General features: G+C 38.5%; 1 protein-coding gene across 4 annotated transcripts in view; it reads left to right on the forward strand.

Moving 5' to 3' along the window:
• The window catches only part of PTPN4 (protein tyrosine phosphatase non-receptor type 4), a 227,378-nt gene that overhangs the window by 171,199 nt on the left and 30,985 nt on the right, over nucleotides 1-25,194 (forward strand). For all 4 annotated transcript variants that reach the window (XM_047870281.1, XM_047870282.1, XM_047870283.1 and 1 more), the window contains exons 16-19: nucleotides 9,557-9,716; nucleotides 13,558-13,641; nucleotides 13,735-13,791; nucleotides 19,373-19,529. In XM_047870281.1, the coding sequence (XP_047726237.1) occupies nucleotides 9,557-9,716; nucleotides 13,558-13,641; nucleotides 13,735-13,791; nucleotides 19,373-19,529 (458 nt within the window). The remainder of the gene's footprint in view (nucleotides 1-9,556; nucleotides 9,717-13,557; nucleotides 13,642-13,734; nucleotides 13,792-19,372; nucleotides 19,530-25,194) is intronic.

The raw sequence follows: 25,194 nt of genomic DNA on the forward strand, positions 1-25,194 counted from the left end.
TAAGGACAGCAACAGAGAGCTGCTTTGACTGCAGAATAAACTGCTTTCAATGCTGCTGTTGAAGTATTCATGAGGAAATTTAAAGCTGACTGGACTGTAGTAAATCAGCAAAGCTTTTGCTTACCTGGCTTGATTGACAGTTTTAACAAATCTTTTGATGCTATTTTACAGTATATTGCTTTGTTGACAGCAAAGTGCACTTAAAAGTAACATTTTCATTATTTTTTAAAATGTCAAAGTTGAAGATAAGCAAGTTACAGTAAAACCTTGGATTGTGAGTAGCTTGTTCTGGGAGTGTTCCACAAGATGAGCAAACATTTCTTTAAAAAAAATATTTTTTTAATGTTTTATTTATTTTTGAGAGAGAGAGAGAGAGAGAGACAGAGTACCAGCGGGGGAGGGGCAGAGAGAGAGGGAGACACAGAATCCGAAGCAGGTTCCAGGCTCTGAGCTGTCAGCACAGGGCCCGATGCGGGGCTTGAACTTGTGAACTGTGAGATCATGACCTGAGCCGAAGTCAGACTCTCAACTAAGCCACCCAGGCGCCCCAATGAGCAAACATTCCTAATAAATTTTAACTTGATAAACGAGCGATGTCCTGCAATACGAGTAGTATGTGATGCCAAATGTCACATGATCACAACTGAGCCAATGGTTCTTCTCTCTGTCTCGGTGACGGATTGTGGGTGATCATCTCCTTTGCTCATATGCTCAGTCTCAGGCCACAGTGTTTAGCAGATATCCGTGATTTTTCAGAACATTGGAAGATGCCCACAACTAGCACTAATGTATTTTTTGTCACTTCAAAGCACCTACAGACAGTCCCTTGCTTTTCCATGCAAGGTTAAATTTAGGAATACTTTCCTTCATTCTAGATCAGGCTGCCTGCAGATAATGGACCCTCTCCTCTGCTGCCTTATTGTCGTTACAGTAAATACTGTAGTATTAATACTGACAAGAAATTATTACTGTACTCTAGTCAGCATCCCTGTGAGCATGCAGAAAAAATTCCATTGAGTCAATAGATAGCAGTGATTCCCCTAGTGATAGTGAAAGTTGTCCTGCAGGATAACCGTCCTCTCTCATCTCCCTCACACCAGCCACGAAGGTTTTCAAAGGTCAGTGCAAGTTAATTTGTTTACTTTTCTTTATATTTTGTATTTTCTTTATTCGTATTACAGTAGTATAATCATTTTTTATGTGAATATTTTTGGGTTGTGGTACGAATCATCTGAGTTTCCATGATTTCTTATGGGGAAATTTGCTTTGATATACAAGTGCTTTGGATCACAAGCATGTTTCCGGAATTAATTATGCTCGCAAACCAAGGTTTTACTATATTTGTATTGAAAAACCCCACTATGAGAGTTGGGCATTGGAACACTTTTGGAATTATATTCATTCCCATCACCCTTTCTCCATTCTTAATGTTCAGAAGTTAACACAAGTGGTAATTTTTCCTCCAGATTTTTTATGTGGGTAGATTTTGAACATTACGTTTCAAGTTTTGTTCCCACTCAGCCCCCTCCCCCACCATCATTTAGGCAAATTATTGGTTTTAAATATATTAAAACCATTGAGTTAGAAGTATGTTATTAGAATTTCACATATAGTCATGTTATCATTTATAACTTTCTATATGACATGATAGAAAATAGTCTTGGGACATTCTCTGTTAAGTTCTATTGAGGCCTCAGATACTGTCAGATAGGTAGATTGCTTAGCTTTTCTGTTTTATAAATTGACTTCTGAGAAGCATTGTATTTGGAGAAGAGTCCACTGCTACAAATAGTTTGAAACCTCTGATTTAAAATAGCTTTGTTCCTGTTTTTTGCAGTTGTTTTGATTAAAGTACAACTGTAACATAATGTTAAGAGCACAAGCTCTGGATTCAGAGTGGGTTTAAAACTTGGTTCCACCACTTCTAATTATGTGAGCTTGGATGAGTCATTTTATCTCTGTAAGCCTCAATTTCCTTGCCTGTAAAAATAGGATGATAATATCTTCCCCGTAGTGTTGCTGTGAACATTTAATGAGATGAGCAGTTAAGCAGAGAAAAAGTGTTTGGTAGATGTTAGCTATAATAATTGTGTAATTTAATTACTTTGGGAGGATATACTAGTAGGTAGGCTTTAAGAATATTATCAGCCACATATCTGTCTGCATGTTTGAAGTATGGATGGCTAGTTGAATACAACGAAGAATTCTCCAAATTCTCAACTTTATCCTTAGGCCCTAATCACAAGAGACTCTTTACAGATTTCATAATCCTGAAGTATCAAACCCATTTCCTTGGACAGTCCCATGCCTGGACTGTCCCATTCTAGTCTTACCTAATGACTCACCTCAGCTTTGTCCACACCTTATGAATTCCTTTCACTTAAATCTTTCTTAAAGATTTGCCTTCATTTTGCCCTTCTGAGCTACTGCCACTGAAAATTTTATCTCCATGCTCAGCTTGACCCAATTCCCATGCCAATCTTGATCAAGTCTAGCAGCATACAGTTGACCCTTTAACAATGTGGGGAGTAAAGGGTGCTAACCCCTGCATAGTTGAAAAGTCACATATAACTTTTGACTCCCCCCACATTTAACTGCTAATAGCCTATTGTTGACCAGAAGCCTTATTGAGAACATAATCACTTGATTCACACATAGTTTGTGTGTTACATGTAATATGTACTACATTCTTAACTAATGAAGTAAGCTAGAGAAAAGAAAATGTTAATTAGAAAATCGTAAGGAAGAGAAAGTACATTTACAGTACTGTACTATAAAAAAAATCCATGTGTATGTGAATCGGCACAGATCAAACTGTGTTGTTCAAGGGTCATCTGTGTTATGGATCCTGCAAATACCAGACCACTCTAGGACGAGGAAATAAAAGAACCAAAGGAGCTGTGATGGGAGGAGATAATCAAGCTACGGGGACTCAGAGGATGCACTGTATTTGATGATGTACTTGTGGCAGCAAGACCAATCACATAGGTCCCTGGGCTGCTGTAGCTGCAGTATATTTACCTGCCATCCATGTCTGGCAGATACCTGTATTACTTACTTTTGGGAGCTAAGGTCAGGGACTTGAAGTTTGGTTGAAACCAGGCATCTCAGGTCTGGGACCTTGATTCTGAAATGGATTCGTACTGATGTAGTAATATGAGATTTTCAATTCTAGTCTTAATATCATATCCCTGAGAGTTTATATGCACTTTTTAAATTTATTGAGCATTTATTAGTAATCAGTCTGCAATGGTGTTTACTTTGAAGTGCTGTGAATGTTACTATAGATTAGCCAATGTGTCAAGAATCTTGAATTTTGAATCAGAATTTTATCTGCATCTTAACATAGTATAAGTATAGGATAGTAGAGTTACTGTGCAGTAAGAGCTGGGATAGACTAGTGACTGTAGTTGAAAGAGACATGTGCTCCTGGTATGCATCTTAGAAGATTAATCTTAAAATAATCCATCAGTCCTGTCAAGTTTGTATTAGGGTCTACCAAGAATATGGTTTTTGCTTATTTTCCAGTCTTAAATTAGAATAAACTTTATGCTTCTATAAAGCATAAAGAGTTTCAGTTTATCTTGCCCACTTTTCTTTTTTAAAAGTAACTAAAATAATCCCTTTAGGATTACACTCCTTTCTGTACTCTCCTTGTAACAGATTTTTTTCTGCCTCCCATCTTTAAGCCAAAGTATTACCAATATTTGTAAGACACCAGCCATAGCTCTGATGCCCACTTTTTTCATTGGTTCCTATTTCTCTAGTCCTGTCTGAACTACCTAATAGTAGATGCTGGCTTTCTCTTTAAGTCACAGTTCCCTTCTCTGAGAGGAATTCTTTTCTTTTCTTTTCTTTTTTCTTTTCTTTTCTTTTCTTATCTTATCTTATCTTATCTTATCTCTCTCCTCTCTCCTCTCCTCTCCTCTCCTCTCCTCTCCTCTCCTCTCCTCTCCTCTCCTCTCCTCTCCTTTAAATGTTTATTTATTTTGAGAGAGAATGTGAGCAGGGTAGGGGCAGAGAGAGAGAGAGGGAGAGAGAGAATTCCAAAGCAGGCTCCGCACTGTCAGTGTAGAGCCCAATGCGGGCCCGAACCTACTAACCATGATATCATGACCTGAGCTAAAATCAGAATTGGATGCTTAACTGACTGAGCCACCCAGGTGCCCCTCAGGGAAATTATTTCTAATGGGGCTGTGTTCCATTATGCTGTCTGGTTGTTCTTCCAAAGAAGAATGTCTCTTCATTTTGTTATAATTAGCAATTGTAGGTTTTTTGTTTTGTTTGTTTAGTTTTGCCTAGAAAAGTTACCTTTTCTTAGAACTGGCATATTTAATGACGTTATTTTAAATGTGTTACAATTTCTAATTATAAAGCATGGTTTACCTATGAAAGTCCTTTTCCTAGATAATTGAATAAGTAATAAATTGACTGCACTCATGATCTCTACATTAGATATGAAGGAGGAAGTTATCATTTGTTATAATAAAATTGAGTTAAATACATTTGGAATAGGTCTTTTTTTTTTTTTTTTTAATGTTTATCTATGTCTAAGGTGGGGGGATAGAGAGAAAAGGAGACAGGCTCCATGCTGTCAGCATGGATCCCAATGCAGGGCTCCAACTCACAAACCATGAGATCATGACCTGAGCTGAAGTTGGATGCTTAACTGAGCCACTTAGGCGCCCCAGAATAAGTCTTAAAATGTAACTGAGAACCTTTGTCCAAAATAAGAATTTCAGGAGTCTGTGTTGACATCCTTGATTACTTTGATAGACTGTATTAGTAGAGACACAAATAGATATAGATGAAGTTTGGTTCTTGAACATAGAAAGGGCAGTTACCGGGATTGTCCTAGGAGAATACATAATTAGTCTGTAAAAGCTCCCAGACCAACCTGTGTGTCTTCAACCATCAAGCATCCGGAGAGCCTGACCATCACTATTTGAGAAGTTATTTTAGCAAGAAAGTTACATAAAACAGTGAGAGAAGGCAGGTACCCTTTTCCTGAAATCCAAAATTAGTGTTTTTTCTTGTGTTATATCTTGAGTAAGCCTCTCCGTGTGTGCTGCATTCTCCTCCTCTTCTTTAGAACTTAGCTTAAATCGAATCCAAGCCTGTATGCTTAGGCTCTCTTCCTATCTGTGGCTTCCCCTGGACTTTGCTTAAAGGAGAGATTATACTCGTATACCTGCTGGAATCTGTCAGGTAACTGTGGGAGGAATTTATGTGCCTGGGATGCCCATGGCCCATCTAAAGGCAGCAGCTAGTTCTTGGCTTTGACCAGTGGTAATGCAGATCCATTCTTTCCAGAGTTTCTAGGTATTCCATTCTGGAAATCTGGATACATGTGTAATTTTTAAAATGAGTCAATTGACTCATATTTTATAAAGAAAAATTAATGGGCCAAATGTATGTTGGCCAAAATTGGCCCATAAGCCATGAATTTGTAGCCACTGCTTTAGGGCAATGGGTTCTAATTAGAAATGCATAATAAAAATAACTTCTGGAGTTTTTTTGACCATATATGCCTAATCTCTAACCTCAGAAATGTAAATTGAACAGTTTAAGCAGAATATCCCATATGTCAGTACTGTCCCTCTCTTGAACTGAGTATTGTCATTGTTAGGCCCATACCTACCAGATTTGGCTCACTTAAATATTGCACTACAGATCAGACGTGAGTTTGTCTCAGTTGTATATTTTAGGATTGGTATGTATTAGGCTGTTGGCTGGACCACGAATAAAGAAAAGCTGATCTGACTCCATTCCCAGCTGATCTCAACCTTACACTCTGCCCTATAGATCTTTGGTTTTGAGGCTGTTTCCCGTGTATGACAACTATATGCAAAACTAGGAAAAAAAACCTTTCTCTTCACCTTGCCTAAGTTGCTTATACTTAACCCTAAGTAAGGGATAAGACCTACTGATTGATTGATGTGGAGTCCAATGACTTCTGGTATTTGAAAAGTCTTGAAAGCTTTTGGTCAACTGACTTTTAGAAATATCACATCTGTGAGGCTGTGCCATGGATGTCCATCTTTATGTGTGCTAACCCCTTGCAGCAGGCCGTGGTTGAGGTACATGACTCTGTTCTAATCTGTGGGAACAATTTCCTAGACTAGCAACAGTTGAATATATTAGATCTTAAAGGCTTGGGTTCTTGGCAGAAAACTAGTAGGATAAAAACGAATATGCTTGGTACCTATAATCCCTGACCATCAAGGTAGACCTCAAAGAAGTTTTTGCTGAAAAAGAGAGGTGTATTTTTTGATGCAGTCCTTATAGATTTATTAGAATTTGGAGTATTTTGTTCCCTAAAGATTTCTGTGTAGAAAGTTAGGCTGAGTGGACATTATGGTTTACCTACTAATTTAGTGATTAACTTTTACATTATGTAAATTTGGAAGGACTGTATTCTCTCTTTTTTAAAACTTTTTTTAATGTTTATTTATTTTTGAGATGGAGACAGAGCACGAGCCAGGGAGGGGCAGAGAGAATCCAGTGGGGGAGACACAGAATCTGAAGCAGGCTTCAGGCTCCGAGCTATCGGCACAGAGCCTGATGCTGGGCTCGAACCCACAAACTATGAGATCACAACCTGAGCTAAAGTCGGGCGCTTAACTGACTGAGCCACCTAGGCGCCCCAGGACTATATTCTCTCTTTAGAGAAACTTCCCTGGAGGACCATACAGTTATACCATTCATTCCTGATAATTGCTGACTTCATTGGTACTAATCAAATTTTTAGCTTCATTACCTGTATCTACCAGGTATTTAGCAGTGAGCCTCTAAGTAAGCTTCACACCTTCTGTACCAAAGGAGGGCATATATGTCAAAGAGCCACTCTGACAGTAATCTCTGTGTCTGTTATCTTGGGCTAAATCATGTGGGTATCAAATTATCCCAATTTATAGTGACAACAACAAAGGTTCTCTTTTTCTTATATCATACGTATATCATGGGTCAACTGTGGTTCTACTCCATGTCATGTTCATTCCAGGACCCAGACTGCTGTTTGGGGCATGGCTAGTAAGCATAATGAATCATGATTTGTTTTTTTTGTTTTTTGTTCTTTTAATGCTTATTTATTTTTGAGAGAGAGAAACAGAATGTGAGCAGGGGAGGGGCAGAGGGAGAGGGAGACACAGAATCCCAAGCAGGCTCCAGGCTCTGAGGCATCAGCATAGAGCCCGACGAAGGGCTCAGACCTATGAATTGTGAGATCATGACCTGAGCCGAAGTCAGAGACAAATTGACTAAGCCACACAGGCGCCCCCATGAGCTGTTTTTAAAGTATCCTTTCAAAGTGACCACTTCTACTCATGTTTCATTGGCCAAAGCAAGTCAGATAGCCAAGCCTGATGTCACTCAGAGAGGGGTGGGGAATAACTTTTGAACAGTAATACAGTCTAATGCAGTTCCACTTCCTTAAGTTCTTACAGCTGGTATCTTGGGCATCTGTTGCCACTCAACACAAAAAGCAGGAAGTGGGTGAAATCTGTGCCTGAATTGCACAACAGCGGCCATTGACACCGCAGCTATCAACTCTCTCATTGGACCTAGGCAATGGGACAGTCAGTAATTTTTTTATTTTCCAAAAGACCTCCTGGCATTGCAGAAATAAATAATAACCTCAGGAATGGTCACCGCTCTTAAAAAGAACCATTTCCCCTTACCTGTTCTAGCTTCCACAACTTCCATGATGTATGCTTTCTAGGATGCAAGTTGAAACGCTGGTTCCCCCTCCTGGCCTTTGTGAAAACTCACAAGTAATGTTATTACATATACTATGCTCATTCATAAAAGCTCCCATTAGGGGTGCCTGGGTGTCTTGGTCATTTAAGTGTCCGACTTTGGTTCGGGTCATGATCTCATGGTTGGTGAGTTTGAGCCCCGCATTGGGCTCTCTGCGCACAGCCGGCTTCAGATCCTCTGTATCCTTCTCTCTGCCTCTCCCTTGTGCACACACGCGCCCCCCCCCCCCCCACCGCCAAAAATAAACATTAAAAACTACCGTTTTTACCTTGAAGCGTCTTCTATCCTTCCTAGCTCTTTTTATCGGTTCTTGCTGCCACAAATTGAAGCTTATGCTCCCTAATGTTAATCGAATTTTTTTTTGTTGTTGTTGTTTTTTTTTTAATTTTTTTTTTTCCACGTTTTTTATTTTTATTTTTGGGACAGAGAGAAACAGAGAATGAACGGGGGAGGGGCAGAGAGAGAGAGGGAGACACAGCATCAGAAACAGGCTCCAGGCTCCAAGCCATCAGCCCAGAGCCTGACGCGGGGCTCGAACTCACGGACCGCGAGATCGTGACCTGGCTGAAGTCGGACGCTTAACCGACTGCACCACCCAGGCGCCCCAAATTTTTGGTTTTTTTTAATTGTATATTCCAACAATGTTTTATCCAGTTTTGTCTCCTCAGTGAGCTCAGTACTCTTACTCAGATTCCAATCTTTGGTGTAGTATTGAGTTCATTACTTTAATGAATTGTGTCTTATTTCTAAAGAAATGGGCCATGGGTGCCTGAGTGGCTCAGTCGGTTAAGCATCTGACTTTGGCTCAGGTCATGATTTCGCACTTTGTGAGTTCGAGCCCCGCATCGGGCTCTGTGCTGACAGAGCCTGGAGTCTGCTTCGGATGCTGTGTCTCCCTCTCTTTCTGTTCCTCCCCTGCTCACACTCTGTCTCTCAAAAATAAGTATTAAAAAAAAATCTAAATAAATTGGGCCAATCACAAGTTCTCTAGGTTGTATTGGGTGTTTTATCTGTGGAACAGCTCAACTCTCAATTCTGACTTCTCTTTGCCTCCCTTTTTCCCTGACTACCCCTGTGACTCCACTGAAAACCTTATTTTAAAAAAGTGTTTTGGAAAGTGTATATACTGCTACAGTGGATTAGTAAATATCTTTATCATGATACACTTAAAAAGTGTATTTGATTATTATGTGGAATTGTTTACAGATTTGATAAAGTAGGAAATTCAATGTACTAAAACTTCAAAGTTAAGATTTCACTTGTAAATAAATTTTTTTTGAAGTTTATTTATTTATTTTGAAAAAGAGAGAAAGAGCACAAGCAGGGGAAGAACAGAGAGAGAGAGAGAGAGAGAGAGAGAGACAAAGAGAATCCCAGGCAGGCTCTGCACTGTCTGAGCCACCCAAGTGCCCCAATAAATACAGTATTTCAAGCTTATCTTCTACTAGATGTTGTAAATATCTGAGTTGCTTGACTCTAGCTGTGTTGTTATGTTATGTTACCGTTATGTTATGTTATTTTTTACCTTAGCTTTTAAAATAGCAATTCTAGGGTGCCTGGGTGGCTCAGTTGGTTAAGCATCTAACTTGATTTTGGCTCAGGTCACGATATCCCAGTTTGTGGGATCGAACCCCGTGGCAGGCTCTGCACTGACACCGTTGAGACTGATTGGGATTTTCTCTGTCCCTCCCCTGCACATGCACATTCTCTCTCTCCAAATAAATAAATAAACTTAAAATAACTGTTCTAGAAGACAACTTCCAAAATAGTCATTTGTTTTTCTTTTTTTCCTATCTAGATCACAGGAGACCCCTGGAGATGGGCAGCCTCCAGCTTTACCACCCAAACAATCAAAGAAAAACAGTTGGAACCAAATTCATTATTCACATTCTCAACAAGATCTGGAAAACCATATTAATGAAACATTTGATGTTCCATCTTCCCCTGAAAAATCTACTGTAAGTACCTACTTCAGATATTCTCACATCTCTTTGAATTTTTACTTTTATCATTTAGAGAGAGAGAGTATGGGAGAGAGGAAGAGAGAGAGAATCTTAAGTAGACTCCACACTCAGTGGGGAGCCCAGCCCAGGGCTTGATCCCTCTACCCTGGGGTCATGACGCAAGCTGAAATCAAGAGTTGGATGCTCAACCAACTGAGCCACCCAGGCACCCTCCTTTGAACTTTTTAATCTGTAATGAAATTTCTTTTAGACTGTGGTATGTTTTATCTGTAAATTAAATTACTGTACTTTCTTTTTTTCATCATATGTTGGTCATGAATTTTGCCATGATTGACCCAATTGTGGAATTTCAACTTATCTTCATTTTTAAAATGTTCATTGCTCTAGAAGTTAATTCCTGACAAATTTATGTTGATTTCAGTCTTGCAAAACACTCGCTTTTAGAAGAAATGCTAATAATCCATTAAATATCACTAACTTTATTATATCATTCACCAGGTGCACGGACTTTATCTAATTTTCATTAACCTTTTGAAATTGAGTTCAGGTCCCTGGATTTTATGATCACTCTCTGCTCTATAAAATATATTTATGGATCATTTGGTGCTTTTCCTTTAGAGGACATGCTTTTACCACAACAAAATGGTAAATTTTTCGAATCTCCTGATTTATGAATTTTCATTGCTTTCTCAAGGAGATGTAAATAAACCAAATTTGTCAGTAAATTTTAGGGATACACTGTGTTCATGAAGAAGTTTTAAGACAGACAAATATGGGTATATTTCAGGAAACTTAAGGAGACATCAGGAAATAAAATAAGATACAGGGAGAGGAGGACCCGCAGCAGGTATTGGTAGGGCCAGAAGTTCCTGGTTGCCGCCTCTGTGGTAGCCCTCTTATGTCTAAACTTTGAAGAGCACAAAGCAGCCACTCTGTTCTCCCACAGTTACTGCTTCACCACCACAAGCACATCCAAAAACAATCAGAATCCTTACCAAAAATGAGTGACATATTTGGTAATACCTGTGTGGTGATTCTCCTGTATCACTCACTCATACATTCATTCATCGATTCATAGTCACTGAGGTCTTTCTATGAGCTCGGTACTTTGGTGGGTAGTGGGAATATAAAGACAAATAAGACATGGTCCCTGCTATTAAATAATCTACAACCTAATTTATTTAATCATTTATGCAAACATTAATTATTAAGAATTGTGCATTGTTACAGGCTTTGGGGATATATTGGAATAAAATAGGAAAAAAAAAACCCAAAAATTCTACCTTCAAGGAACTTACATTCTGGGGATAAGGGCGAGACAAACAGTAAACAAGGTAAATAATCTAAATATATAGCATGTTAGATAGTATACATTCTGGGGAGAATAGTAAAGAAGGAAGGGGCTAGAGAATTTCAGGATTAGAGGACCACAGTTTTAAATGGTGTAAGCCAGGGATGAACTCAGTGATGAGTCAGATAGCTAGCTAGTGGAAGATCAGGGGAGCTGAGGGAATAGAAGGTACAAAGCCAGGAGTATGACTGATACGGTCAAGGAACACCAAGGGAATCAGTGTGACTCGAGCAAAATGAGCTAATGAAGAGGAGATGGGTACAGGAGAAAGCCAAAGTCTTTAAAGATTGTGTTTTTTAACCCTGAGTGAGATACGAAGCAAAAGGGACAGGTCATATGTGAGGAGAAAAGCAGCATGATGTCACTTAAGTTGTAAGCAGTGTCAGTCTGACTGTTGTATTGAAAATAGACAAAGGGTAGAAGCAGAGATACTGGTTGTGAGGTCATGCAGTATTCTAGGCAAGCGGTGGTGATTTGGATCCATATGGTAGCAGTGGAAGGAGGAAGACATGGCTGTATTCTGGATAGTTTTAGAACAGAGCTAACATAATATGCTGAGGGATTGGATGTGGAGTGCTGGAGAAAGAGCAATCCAAGATAACAGCAAGGTTTGGGCCTGAACACCAAGGTTTTACGAAGTTTCTGTTTACTGAGAAGTAAAAGGCTGCAGGTAGAGCAGGTATGGGTGATATATTAGGGGTACAGTTTGGGACATAAGTTTGAGATGGCTACTAGAAGTCCATTTACAGGTATGATTCTGGAGTTGAAGAGAAAGGTCCAAGCTAGGGTTATAATAACACTGAGGGTTGATGGCATGTAGACAGTATGTAAAATCACGAGAGAGGAAAAAAAACACCAAGGAAGTGTAGTGTGTGCTGATAACTAAATAGGAGGTTCTAGGAGGTCTTTGGCTCTCCAAAATGTAAGCATTAGGGAGATGAAGAGACCAGCAAAGGACACTGAGAAGATTCAGACAGCAAGGTAGGAAGAAAACTAGTCTACCGGCTAACTGACTAATGGCAAGAAAGTCACAGAGAGAATAGCCAACTTTGTCAGATGTTACTGGTAAGTCAAGACAAGGATTGACAGTTGAACACTGGATTTAGCAATGTGAAACTCTTTGGTGACTTAATTAGAACAGTTTTGATGGAGCATTGGAGATAAAATCATGACTCTGAGAGGAGAGATCAGAGGGAATAGAGACAGCAAATGTGGCCAACTCTTTAAAGACGTTTAAGAGCAGGAGGAAGGAGACAAATGGGGCGTAACTAGATGGGGAAGTGGAGTCCAGAGAAAGTTCATTTTTTTTAAGGGGACACATAAAAGTATTTCTCGGAAGGGTGGGGAAAATGGATAATGTAGGAGAGTAGAGAATTAATTGCTATAGCAGTATCCTTGAGTATGGAATAGGACCTGGGTCTAGAGCAAGTGGGAAATCAGTTTGAAGGTAATATAATTAGAAGTGATTATAAGGAATGAGATACAAATAACTAATGCAGCTGTAGGGTTAAGGGAAGACTTCCCAAAGTGAGCATCTCTGACCCGTGTCTTGAAGGATAAGCAAGAATTAGCCAGATACATCCCCTGAAAGCACGCATAAAACATATTCAGTGAAAGTAACCAGTTCCAAATGACCATGTACACAAAATGTCCAGAATAGTCAAATGTAAAGAGACAGAAAATAGATTAATGGTTGAATAGGACTTAAGGAATGGGGGGGTGAAGGGATGGGAAATGACTGACTGCTAATAGGTACAGGATCTCTTTGTGACAGGGCTGAAAATATTTTAAAATTAAATGGTAGTGGTGTTTCTACAACGCTGTAGCTATAGTAAAAATGATTGAATTAAACACTGCGTGAAGTGTATATAATGTGTGAGTTATATCCCAATAAAGCTGTTTTTAAAAAGCAGAGGGAGGAATGTGAGTTCCTGTAACACTTATGAACACTTGTTGTGTGAAGAGCTTTGAGCCAGGTTCTAGGGGTATTGCAATTAATAACTTAAATCATAATGCCCCTGTTCCTCCTTGCACTTAGTCTAGCATGCAGTGACAAGGAGGCTGTATCTAGTTGTGTAACTGCAAGTTGGTAATCAGGATTTACTTTCCTGGGGCTCCTGGGTGGCTCAGTCGGTTAAGTGTCCAACCTCAGCTCAGGTCATGAACTCACGGTTCATGAGTTAGAGCCCCACATCGGGCTCTGTGCTGACAGCTCAGAACCTGGAGCCTGCTTTGGATTTTGTGTCTCCTTCTCTCTCTGCCCCTCCCCTGCTCGTATTCTGTCTCTCTGTCTCTCTCTCTCAAAAATAAATATTTTTAAAAATTTTAAAAACAATGTAGTTTCCTGAATTAAAATTTTGAATTTAAGTTATGACTTTTTATATGTTGTAGATAATATTAATGTACACAAAGCATACTTCATGTATATATTTCAAGGAGAGATTATAAGTGAGGAAGATTACAAGTTATTTATTTTTCTTTAAGCCTAATGGTGGTATCCCACAAGATAATCTTGTTCTAATCAGAATGAAACCTGATGAAAATGGAAGGTTTGGATTCAATGTGAAGGTAATCTAGAATTTACATTGTACTCAGTTTTTAAATTAAGGTGTGTCTATTTTGGTAATATTTGACTGATATCTGATTTGCTCTGTTGTTAAGGGAGGGTATGATCAGAAGATGCCTGTGATCGTGTCCCGAGTAGCACCAGGAACACCTGTGAGTTATCTATATCTTGCAAGTAAATCCTATTTTCAAGAACATGTACTCATTTTATTTTTATTAGTTTAAATAAGTGGGAAAAAATTAATCTTTTCTGAAAATTTGTCAAGTATCAAATGTTGGCTAAATCTCTTAAATTGTTGGGAAGTTTTCTAACTTCCTGTGTATAAGAGTTTTTTTTAATCCATGTTTTTGGAAAGAAGTTGTTTATAACTTTCAGTTATAGAAACTACAGTTTCTAAAGTGCTAATAGATTCTATCAAAATAACTGCTCTAAACAGAAAAATGGAGACAGAGGTATAGTATTTGTTTTGCTTTTTTGTTTGGTATTTTCATATAGAATTGTTTACCTATAATCTGTTTGCCTACTTTGTGTTTTAAAAATTGACTTTAAATAGGTATGATAACTAGTGATTTTTTTCCCTATAGGGACAGTTTTTAAACTTTGTATTATAAACATTGTAAACAGAAGTTGAGAAAACACTGTATGTACCCATTATGATGAACCCTCCTGTTCCCTTAATTCACCTTCAGGATTCATGAACTTTCTGCTCATCACAAGGACAATTCTTAATGAGTTGTGGGTGTGTTCTCTTTATTGCTCTTTTATGTAGCAAATATTGCCCTCAATTTCCCATTTCTGTTGTTGCCTACTTGACCTAAATGGTCTTCAAGGAGTTTTCCATCAGCATCTTTTATCATTTACCTGTCTCTGTGTCCACAGACAGATATAAACCAGCAGCCTGAAAGAGTCCAGTTAGGCTTTTTTTTTGGTGCTGTGCAGCAACCTTATAATTGATTTGATGATCACAGTCAAGATTGATCAAGGATATCACAATACATACCTTTGGTTCTGGTTGTTAAGGACTTTGTTGGTTGCAAATAACAGGATACTCTGGAATACCACTGGCTTATGCATAAATACAAAATGTGTCCTATAGTTATAGTAGTACCTCACAAAACCCAAAGGTAGGAATGCGGTCAGACCTGGAGGGAAAAAAACCAAAACTTTAAAATAAACATCAGGACTCTCTATTTTTCACCTCTGTTTCTTTTTGTGCTCCATTCTTCTCTCCCACTGCAAACCAGTTTGTGTAGGGAATCAGCCTCATCTGTCTATTCCTCTAAATAAAATACAGGCTGAATAAAGACCGTGTACTGAATAAAGACCAATGTCCTCTTTTCAACACATCACTTGGGATCAGTGGGGACAGGCCAGGGATATGATATATAAAACGCCTCTTGAACCTATTCATGTGAAGGCTGGGGACAAAGATGGGGGAAATAGTCCAAAATTATTTATTAGTATATATATAATGGGAAATATGTATGTTTAGGACAGACTGCAGATGCAGAGAAGAAAGATTGTTAAATTCTCGTCTGTAGGTAACATCTAAAATAGAAAACTAAAGAAAAACAAAATCAGGATGTTATTTGGAGATACTGAAATAGATACAAAAGATGTAGCTAAAGTGTTGAAAGAAGTTGCCTGGGGTGGGGGAGCAGGATGTACAGAGGAACACAAGAAATGGTTGCTTGCCTTAGTAATCTTGTAGACTTAGTCATTTCTTCAAGCTGTGTGATGTGAACTTTACTAAAAACAAAAATTTTAACTAAAATTTTTTTTAAGTCAAATACATATCTTTTGACGTGATGATGCTACTTCTAGCAGTTGCCGGTAATGAAGCAGTTGGACTAGGGAACAAAGGATATGCAAGGAAGTTCATTGTAATATTGTTTATAATAAATATTGGGGTGGTGGTAAAACGTACATCATTGAAGTTGGTGAAATAAATTGTGTGCTGCTTTATAGCTGTTGAAATGATAGATGATGTAGTTCTATATAAGTATGGAAATAGGTTCATAAAATGGTGTCATGGAAAATGTGTATTATTGCTCCCCATGTATGTTTGATCCAGTTTTTTTAAATGTGAGTTAGTGCTTTAAAATTTTGGGAAATAGGGGTGCCTGGGTGGCTTAGTTGGTTGAGTGTCTGACTCAGCTCAGGTCATGATCTTGTGGTTCATGGGTTCGAGCCCCATGTCAGGCTCTGTGCTGCCAGCTCAGAGCTTGGAGCCTGCTTCGGATTCTGTGTCTCCCTCTCTTTCTGCCCCTCCCCTGCTCACACTCTGTCTCTCTGTCTCTCAAAAATAAATAAACATTTTTTAAAAATTTAAAAAGTTTGGAAAACATACTCAAAATGCTAATAGCTTTTCATCTGGGTAGTGGAGTTATTGGTGTTTATCACTTTGTTTTGTATTCTTCTCTTTAGTTGTCTGAATCATGATAATGAGAATGTGTTGCTCTTGTAATTAGAAAAGATAATATCTCTTTTTTTATTTATCCACCAGTTGTAATAGTAACTGAATGACATAAAAGAAATACTAATTTTCCTGAGCAGTGAATGTGGATCATTTTCAATTAAGTCATAGGTGTTCAGGGAACATCATATAGACAGGTTTATTTCTGAACAGAATTCTGTGACTCTAAATTTTCTTTTTAGGCTATACAAATTATGATAATTTTCCCTATCTGCCGTGTAGAGCTATGTCCCATAAATATTGGCTGAAGGACACCTCACTAGCTCAGTCAGTAGGGTGTGTGACTCTTGATCTCAGGTCATGAGTTCAAGCCCCACATCTCGTGGAGAGCCTACCTTTAAAATTTAAAAAAAGTCGCAGTTAGAAAACACCACATTTAAAAGATAAGAGAAGACACAAAAGTTCCCAAAAGGCAGAGAATGAGAGACAAGAAAGGCGGATGGAAAAAACAAAACCAGCGAAGCATAACAACAGTTAAGGGAGGAAGAAAGAGGTTTCCAGAAGGAAGCCTTAAAAAATATATTGGCTGAAGTTAGAACAATAGAAACTTAACATTTTTATATTATCTTCTTAGAGACCATCACAGTGTTCCAGTTGGAAACCTCATTTTAGGTGATTGGGGGAAAAGAACAGGACTTCAGATATTTTAATGTTATTTTTTATATTGGACACCTTCTGAAATGGTTAAAATAATTTCCAATTAAAACCATGTTTTTCTTTCTAATTATCTTTGAGCCAGCAATTGATGCTCCAACAAAATTCGTTTAAATATATAGTTTATTGGGGTGCCTGGGTGTCTCAGTCGGTTAAGCATACTGACTCTTGACTGTGGCTCAGGTCATGATCTCACAGTTTGTGAGATCAAGCCCTGCATCAGGCTCTGCTCTGACAGTGCAGAGCCTGCTTGGGATTCTCTCTCCCTCTCTCTCTGCTCCTCCCTGCCCCGCCCCTGACTCAAAACAAATAAACGTTTAAAAATGAATAAATAAGTATGTAGTTTATCTAGACTTTCCAGATCAGAATGCAAATAGATAAATAAAATGCAGCTTCAGCTTCCACAAAAAAAAAAGAATGAAAATAGAAATTTATAAATAAACCCAATGAAAGGCAGATTAAGTATGAGAGAGTTTCTGTCAGTGATAATGGGTTCAAAAAAATTAATCTCTGCATGTTCTAGCATATTGATTAACTACCCCATTAGCCTCAGTCTCTGAACTGGAAATATCAGTGGATGTGTTCAAGGTACAGTAAGAGAAATGCATAGCTATTCTCTTCCTACCACATGGACTGCCGCCTCTTTCCTGCCAGCTGTACTGTCCACAAATAAGGTAAGAGGGTAACCCTTTACTCTAGCCCATTACATTCTCCCAGTACCATTGATATGGAGCAGTTCACCACTCTTCGGGTACCGCAGAGGCATTTACAAAAACTAGGGACCATATTGGTACACAAAAGTATCACAGTGCTAGTGCACAGAGAGAGTATATGAATGTCATCTCCACTGTGAGAAGTAGAGAAAGGAGCGACTAGAGAGAATGGTCATTACTTCTGAACTTGCATTTTCTAGATTGTAATGCTCTGCATTGAATCATCACATTTCTGCCTTTACAAATCTGTGAAATAATTAGAGCAGATACCTGCTCCATTTCCAGAGTTTCATGTGTTTAAAATCACACACTTTGTAAGCAGCAAAGGAAGAACTTTTGCTCTTGCCACTAGTGACAGTACCTTGTTGGATTTTATTGACTTTTTTATTATTATGAATTTGACTAGTAGTGCTTTCATTTCTTCAATCCCTTTTTTGTAAGATCCGACCCTGTCATTTCCTTCTCTGTCCGACCTATCATCCTTCAGACTTGACGCCCATCTGTTCGCATTGCTGTGTTCCTGGAGCATGCTGTCCATACTTGTGCTTGCCTCTTTTAGCCTAATTACCTTTGTTTTCTCAGTAAAATGCAGGCCGCTGTCACTTCGCATTGTAGTGCAGAACCATAAAAACGACCATGCAAGCTGACACTGTGTAAAGCGATCTTGATAATCAGTGGGAAAAGTTATGGTGATTTCTAGGACCTTTAAATTTTTTATCAAATAATTGAAATTTTCTTAGTTTCTCTTGTAAATATATAGGGAGATGAAAAAATAATAAAACTCATAGTGCTTTATTATCCTCTAATTCAAACTATCAGAAACACTGAGAAATATAAAGAAAGCATTCTTTTTTCTGATGGAAACTTACCACAACTATGTGGAAACTTGTTTCCCTTATTGTCGTGTAACTTAAAATACAAGAGTGAGCATTTTTCTTTCCTTGGCAAATTGTCCTAATCCTTTCTAAATTTGTATTCACTTCTAGCATTCATCCTGTGCATTTTCAGTGTTATGAAGTATACCTTTAGTGAGAACTTTTTTGCCAGCCTCACTTCCTCTAGGACATTTTCATCTTTCTCATCACAGCCACTTTCGTCATTTATGTTGATAAGTCTGCCTTCACTGGATTCCTTTCACTGCATGCCTAGAGGCTGACAGTAGCCGCAGCAGCAGCATTTCCACTGTCAGTGGTTGATATTCGATTTGCATTTTGCTTCCAGCACTATCACTCTTTTGTTTCTTTGTTGCATTTTTAACTTTTCTGGCTAGTTCCTGCTTTATATTTACGTGGGTTTATCACTGGGAGACATGGAGGTGACACAGGTACCTGCTTTGCTGTCCCTGCGTGAACCGAATAACAGATGCACAGCAACACATCACCAACAGACTTTGAAAGAAGCGATGTGTGATAGGTCACTGATTGTGATGTGTGTCTGTTACTTATGTCGTGATTTGTGGACTCACAAGCTAGTAGCCAAGTTCGTATGTTATGCAATTATTCAATTAATGCATCGTGGCAACTGCAGTCTGAACCTTGTTGGGAGACGGGTGTTATCTAACTGTACTGTGGTGACAAATTTGTACATATCTGGACCATGCAAAGTGAGGGCTGCCTGTATCTATGCACCTTGAGGCATAGTCTTATCTGTGTATCTAGGCGTATAATAGGACATCAAGGAAGAAGTTGTTGAAAAGAAAAAGAAAAAAAAGGTAGTAGCTTCATGGGAAAGCTAGATTTCTACTTCGTGCAAACAGATGAGTAAATGGATGGATGCCGTTCTACATATAGTTTTTGTTCTCCTGCTGGAGTGTCTATAAAAATAAATTCCTGTGCTTTACTTTCAGAAAGCCATGTACACACCTGAAACTTTATTTATGTTACATTATAGGCTGACCTCTGTGTCCCTCGATTGAATGAAGGGGACCAAGTTGTACTGATCAACGGTCGGGACATTGCAGAACATACCCATGATCAAGTTGTCCTATTTATTAAAGCTAGCTGCGAGAGACATTCTGGGGAACTCGTACTTCTGGTTCGACCTAATGGTGAGTACTCTATGTAGCACTGGATATTTTTATTGTTTCTTACTTTTGTTACTAGATGCAGCAACCAGAGCGGGTTTTTAAAAAACAAATCATGCCATGACAGTTTACTGCTCAAAGTGGCCTGCATTCACACTTGCGGTAGGATTCAGTTCTTGGCCCCTTGTCTACCACACAGCCTTGCTCACTCTCCTCTGTTCTGTGCTGGCTTTTTAAAAATTCCTTCTGCCCACTCTCAACAATAGCCAAATTATGGAAAGAGCTTAAATGTCCATCAGCTGATAAATGGATAAAGAAATTGTGGTTTATATACACAATGGAGTACTACGTGGCAATTAGAAAGAATGAAATATGGCCCTTTGTAACAACGTGGATGGAACTGGAGAGTGTTATGCTAAGTGAAATAAGTCATACAGAGAAAGACAGATACCATATGTTTTCACTCTTAGGTGGATCTTGAGAAACTTAACAGAAGTCTATAGGGGAGGGGAAGAAAAAAAAAAAAGAGAGAGGAAGAGAGCCAAAGCATAAGAGACTCTTAAAAACTGAGAACGAACTGAGGGTTGATGGGGGGTGGGAGGGAGGGGAAGGTGGGTGATGGGTATTGAGGAGGGCACCTTTTGGGATGAGCACTGGGTGTTGTATGGAAACCAATTTGACAATAAATTTCATATATTGAAAAAATAAATAAATAAAAATAAAAATTCCTTCTGCCTAAGATGCTCTTCTTGATTTTTCTATGATTTATATCTTCATTCAGGTCTCTGCTCAGATGTCTTCCCCAGAAAATCCTTCTCTTCTGACTACCGTAGCTAAAAAGGCCTCCCTCTTCCCTCAGTTGCTCTAGTAGTGGTCGGTACACAGTAAATACTTGTTAAATAAATGAGTATATTTTGAACCACTTTTATTTACTTTTTTTAAAAGCAAATCCAAGTTAGTTTTTAAATCCAAGTTAGTTAACATACAATGTAGTAATGGTTTCACAAGTAGAATTTAGTGATTCATCACTTAAATATAACACCCATTGCTCATCCCAACAAGTGCCTTCCTTAATGCCCATCACCCATTTAGCCCATCCTCGCACCCCACACCCTCCCAGCAACCCTCAATTTGTTCTTTCTATTTAAGAGTCTCTTCTGGTTTGTCTCCCTCTCTGTTTTTGTCTTATTTTTCCTTCCCTTCTCCTGTGTTCATCTGTTTTGTTTCTTAAATTCTACATATGAGTGAAATCATATATTTATTTCTCTGAATGACTTATTTCGCTTAGCATGATACATTCTAGTTCCCTCCACATTGTTGCAAATGGCAAGATTTAATTCTTTTTGATCACTAATATTCCATTATACACACCCAGACACGTACACACCACATGTTCTTTATCCACTCGTCAGTCGATGGACGTTTGGGCTCTTTCCATAATTTGGCTATTGTTGATTGTGTTGCTGTAAACATTGGGGTGAATGTGCCCCTTCAAATCAGCGTTTTTGTATCCTTTGGGTACATACCTACTAGTGCAATTACTGGGTCATGGGGTAGTTCTAGTTTTAATTTTTTGAGGACCCTCCGTACTATTTTTCATAGTGGCTGCACCAGTTTGCATTCCCAGCAATAGTGCAAAAGGGTTCCCCTTTCTCCACATCCTTGCCAACATCTGTTGTTTCCTGAGTTGTCAATTTTAGCCGTTCTGACCAGTGTGAGGTGGTATCTCATTGCGGTTTTGATATGTATTTCCCTGGTGATGAGTGATGTTGAACATCTTTTCGTGTGTCTGTTAGCCATCTGGATGTCTTCTTTGGAAAAGTGTCTATTCATGTCTTCTGTCCATTTCTTAATTGGATTATTCTGGGGCGGCAGCAAGTTGAATTTGATAAGTTCTTTATAGAGTTTGGATACTAACCCTTTATCCAATATGTCATTTGCAAATATCTTCTCCCATTTGGTTGCTTGTCTTTTAGTTTTGTTGATTGTTTCCTTCACTGTGCAGAAGCTTTTTATCTTGATGAGGTCCCAGTAGTTCATTTTTGTTTTCATTTTCCTTGCCTCTGGAGACATCTACGAAGAAGTTGCTGCCTGTTTGTCCTCTAGAATTTTGACGGTTTCCTGTCTCACACTTAGGTCTTTCATCTTTTTTGAGTTTATTTTTGTATATGGTGTAAGAAATGGTCCAGGTCTTTTGCCGTGTCGCTGTCAAGTTTTCCCAACACCATTTGGTGAAGACACTGTGTTTTTTTCATTAGCTATTCTTTCCTGCTTTGTCAAAGATTAGTTGGCCAATCATTAGTGTGTCCATTTCTGGGTTCTCCCTTCTTTTCCATTGATCTGTCTATTTTTGTGCTGATACCAAACTGTCTTGATGATCACAGCTTTGTAATACAGCTTGAAGTCTGGAATTGTGATGCCTCCAGTTTTGTTTTTCTTTTTCAATGTTACTTTGCTATTTGGAGTATTCTGGTTCCATACAAATTTAGAATTGTTTATTGTAGCTTTGTGAAGAATGCTAGTTTTTGGTAAGGATTGCGTTGAATGTAGATTGCTTTGGGTATCATCAACATTTTAATAATACTTGGTCTTCCAATCCACGAGCATGAAATGTTTTTCCATTTCTTTGTGTCTTCTTCAGTTTCTTTCATAAGGTTTCTATAGTTTTCAGCATACAGATCTTTCACCTCTTTGGTTACGTTTATACCTAGGTATTTTATTATTTTCAGTGTCATTGTAAATGCGATTGATTCCTTGATTTCTCTTTCTGTTGCTTCATTATTGGTGTATAGAAATATAACCAATTGCTATATATTGACTTTATATTCTATACCTTTGCTGAATTCACATATCAGTTCTAGTAGTTTTTTGGTGGAGTCTTTCAGGTTTTTCCATGTAGAGTGTCATGTCGTCTACCAAGAGTGAAAAGTTTGACTTCCTGCCGATTTGGATGCCATTTATTTCTTTTTGTCTGATTCCTGAGGCTAGGACTTCCAATTCTATGTTGAATAATAGTAGTGAGAGTGGACCTCCCTGTCGTGTTCCTGACCTTAAGGGGAAAGCTCTCAGTTTTTCCCCATCAAGGATGATATTAGCTGTGGGTCTTTCGTACATGGCCTTTATGATCTTCAGGTATGTTCCTTCTATCCCTACTTTCTTGAGGACTTTTAAAAAGAAAGGATGCTGTATTTTGTCAAATACTTTTTCTGCACCTATTGAGAGGATTATGTGGTTCTTATCCTTTCTTTTATTAATGTGATGTATCATGTTGATTGATTTGTGTATTTTGGACCAGGCCTATAGCCCAGGAATAAATCCCACTTGAGTAATTCTTTTAATGTATTGTTGCATTCAGTTTGCTAGTAACTTGTTGAGAATTTTCGCATCCATATTCATCAGGGAAATTGGTTTGTAGTTCTCCTTTTTAGTGGGGTCTTTGGTTTTGGAATTAAGGTAATGCTGGCCTCATAGAATGAGTTTGGAAGTTTTCCTTCTCTTTCTTTCTTTCTTTCTTTCTTTCTTTCTTTCTTTCTTTCTTCACCTTCAAAATATTGGTATTAACTCTTCTTTAAATGTTTGGTAGAATTCCCCTGGAAAGCCATCTGGCCCTGGACTCTTGTTTTTTGGGAGATTTTTGATGACTGATTGAATTTCCTTATGGTTATGGGTCTGTTAAAGTTTTATCTTTTCCTGTTTCTACTTTATATGTTTCTAGGAATTTGTCCATTTTTTCCAGATTGCCCAATTTGTTGGCATATAATTGCTCATAATATTCTCTTATTATTTGTATTTCTATGGTGTCAGTTGTGATCTGTCCTCTTTTGCTCATGATTGTATTTGGGTCCTTTCCCTCTTTTTGATAAATCTGGCTAGAGATTTATCAATTTTGTTAGTTCTTTCAAAGAGCCAGCTCCTGCTTTCATTAATCTATTCTACTGTTTTTTGTTTTTATTTCGATATCCTTGGTTTCTGCTCTTTATCATTTCCCTTCTTCGGGTTTTAGGCTTTATTTGCTATTTGTTTTCCAGCTCCTTTAGAGGTGTATGATTAGGCTGTGTATTTGAGAAATTCCCCCTTCTTTAGGAAGGCTTGGATTGCTATGTACTTCCCTCTTAAGATTGCCTTTGCTGTCTCACAGAGGTTTTGGACACTTTTGTTCTCATTTTCATTGGCTTCTATGTACTTCTTAATTTCTTCTTTAATTTGTTAACCCATTTGTTCCTTTCTTTTTTTAATTAAAAAAAATTTTTAACATTTATTCATTTTTTGATAGAGACAAAGTATGAATGGGGGGAGGGGCAGAGAGAGAGAGGGAGACACAGAATCCAAAGCAAGCTCCAGGCTCTGACCTGACAGCACAGAGCCCAGTGCGGGGCTCGAACCCACGGACTGTGAGATCATGACCTGAGCTGAAATTGGATGCCCAACCGACTGAGCCACCAGGTGCCCCCCTTTTTTTAAATTTTAATATTTATTTATTTTTGGGAGGGAGAGAGATAGAGCCTGAGTGGAAGAGGGGCAGAGAGGGAGACACAGAATCTGAAGCAGGCTCCTGGCTCTGAGCTGTCAGCACAGAGCCCAAAGTGGGGCCAAACTCAACATCACGAGATCATGATGTGAGCTGAAGTTGGATGCTTAACCAACTGAGTCACCCAGGCACCCCCTCTCTCCCATTCATTCTTTAGTACGATGTTCTTTAATCTCCCAGTATTCATGGTCTTTCCAAATTTTTTTCTTGTGGTTGTTTCAGGTTTCATAGTGTTGTCATCTCAAAATACGCATGGTATGATATTGATCATTTTGTACTTGTTGAAGGCTTATTTGTGACCCAGTATGTAATCTGTTCTGGAGAATGTTCCATGTGCACTCGAAAAGAATGGGTATTCTGCTGCTTCAGGATGAAATATTCTGAATATATCTGTTAAGTCCATCCGGTCCAGTGTGTCATTCAAAGCCATTGTTTCCTTGTTGACTTTCTGCTTCAGTGATCTGTCCATTGCTGTAAGTGCGATGTTGATAGACACCTTAGTTATGATATAATGCCCTTTTTCATTTCTTGTTACAGTCTTTGTTTTGACATCCATTAGCATGATAGATGTTTCTCCATCCCCTTAATTTCATTCTGCAGGTGTCTTTAGGTCTAAAATCAGTCTCTTGAAGGCAGCATATAGGTGGTCTTGTTTTATTATCCATTCTGATAACCTGTGTCTTTTGATTGAAGCATTTAGTCCATTTACATTTAGAGTGATTATTGAAATATATGAATTTAGTGCCATTGTGTTGCATGTATAGTTGGTGTTTCTGGTGATGCTCTCTGGTCCTTTCTAGTCTTTGTTGCTTTTGGTCTTGTTTTTCCTTCACTCAAAGAGTCCCCTTAAAATTTCTTGCAGGGCTGGTTTGGTGGTCATGAACTCCTTTAGTTTTTGTTTGTCTGGGAAACTCTTTATCTTTCCTTCTATTTTGAATCACAGTCTTAATGGATAAAGAGTTCTTGGCTGCATATTTTTCTGATGAAGCACGTTGAATCCATCCTGCCACTCCTTTCTGGCCTGCCAAGTTTCTGTGGACATATCTGCTGCAAACCTGGTCTGTCTTCTCTTGTAGGTTAAGGACTTTTTTCCCTTGTTTCTTTCATAATTCTTTTCTTGTCTGTGTATTTTGTGAATTTAACTATGATATGCCTTGGTGA

The sequence above is a fragment of the Prionailurus viverrinus genome, chromosome C1 (genome assembly GCF_022837055.1).
Source record: "Prionailurus viverrinus isolate Anna chromosome C1, UM_Priviv_1.0, whole genome shotgun sequence".
NCBI lineage: Eukaryota > Metazoa > Chordata > Mammalia > Carnivora > Felidae > Prionailurus > Prionailurus viverrinus.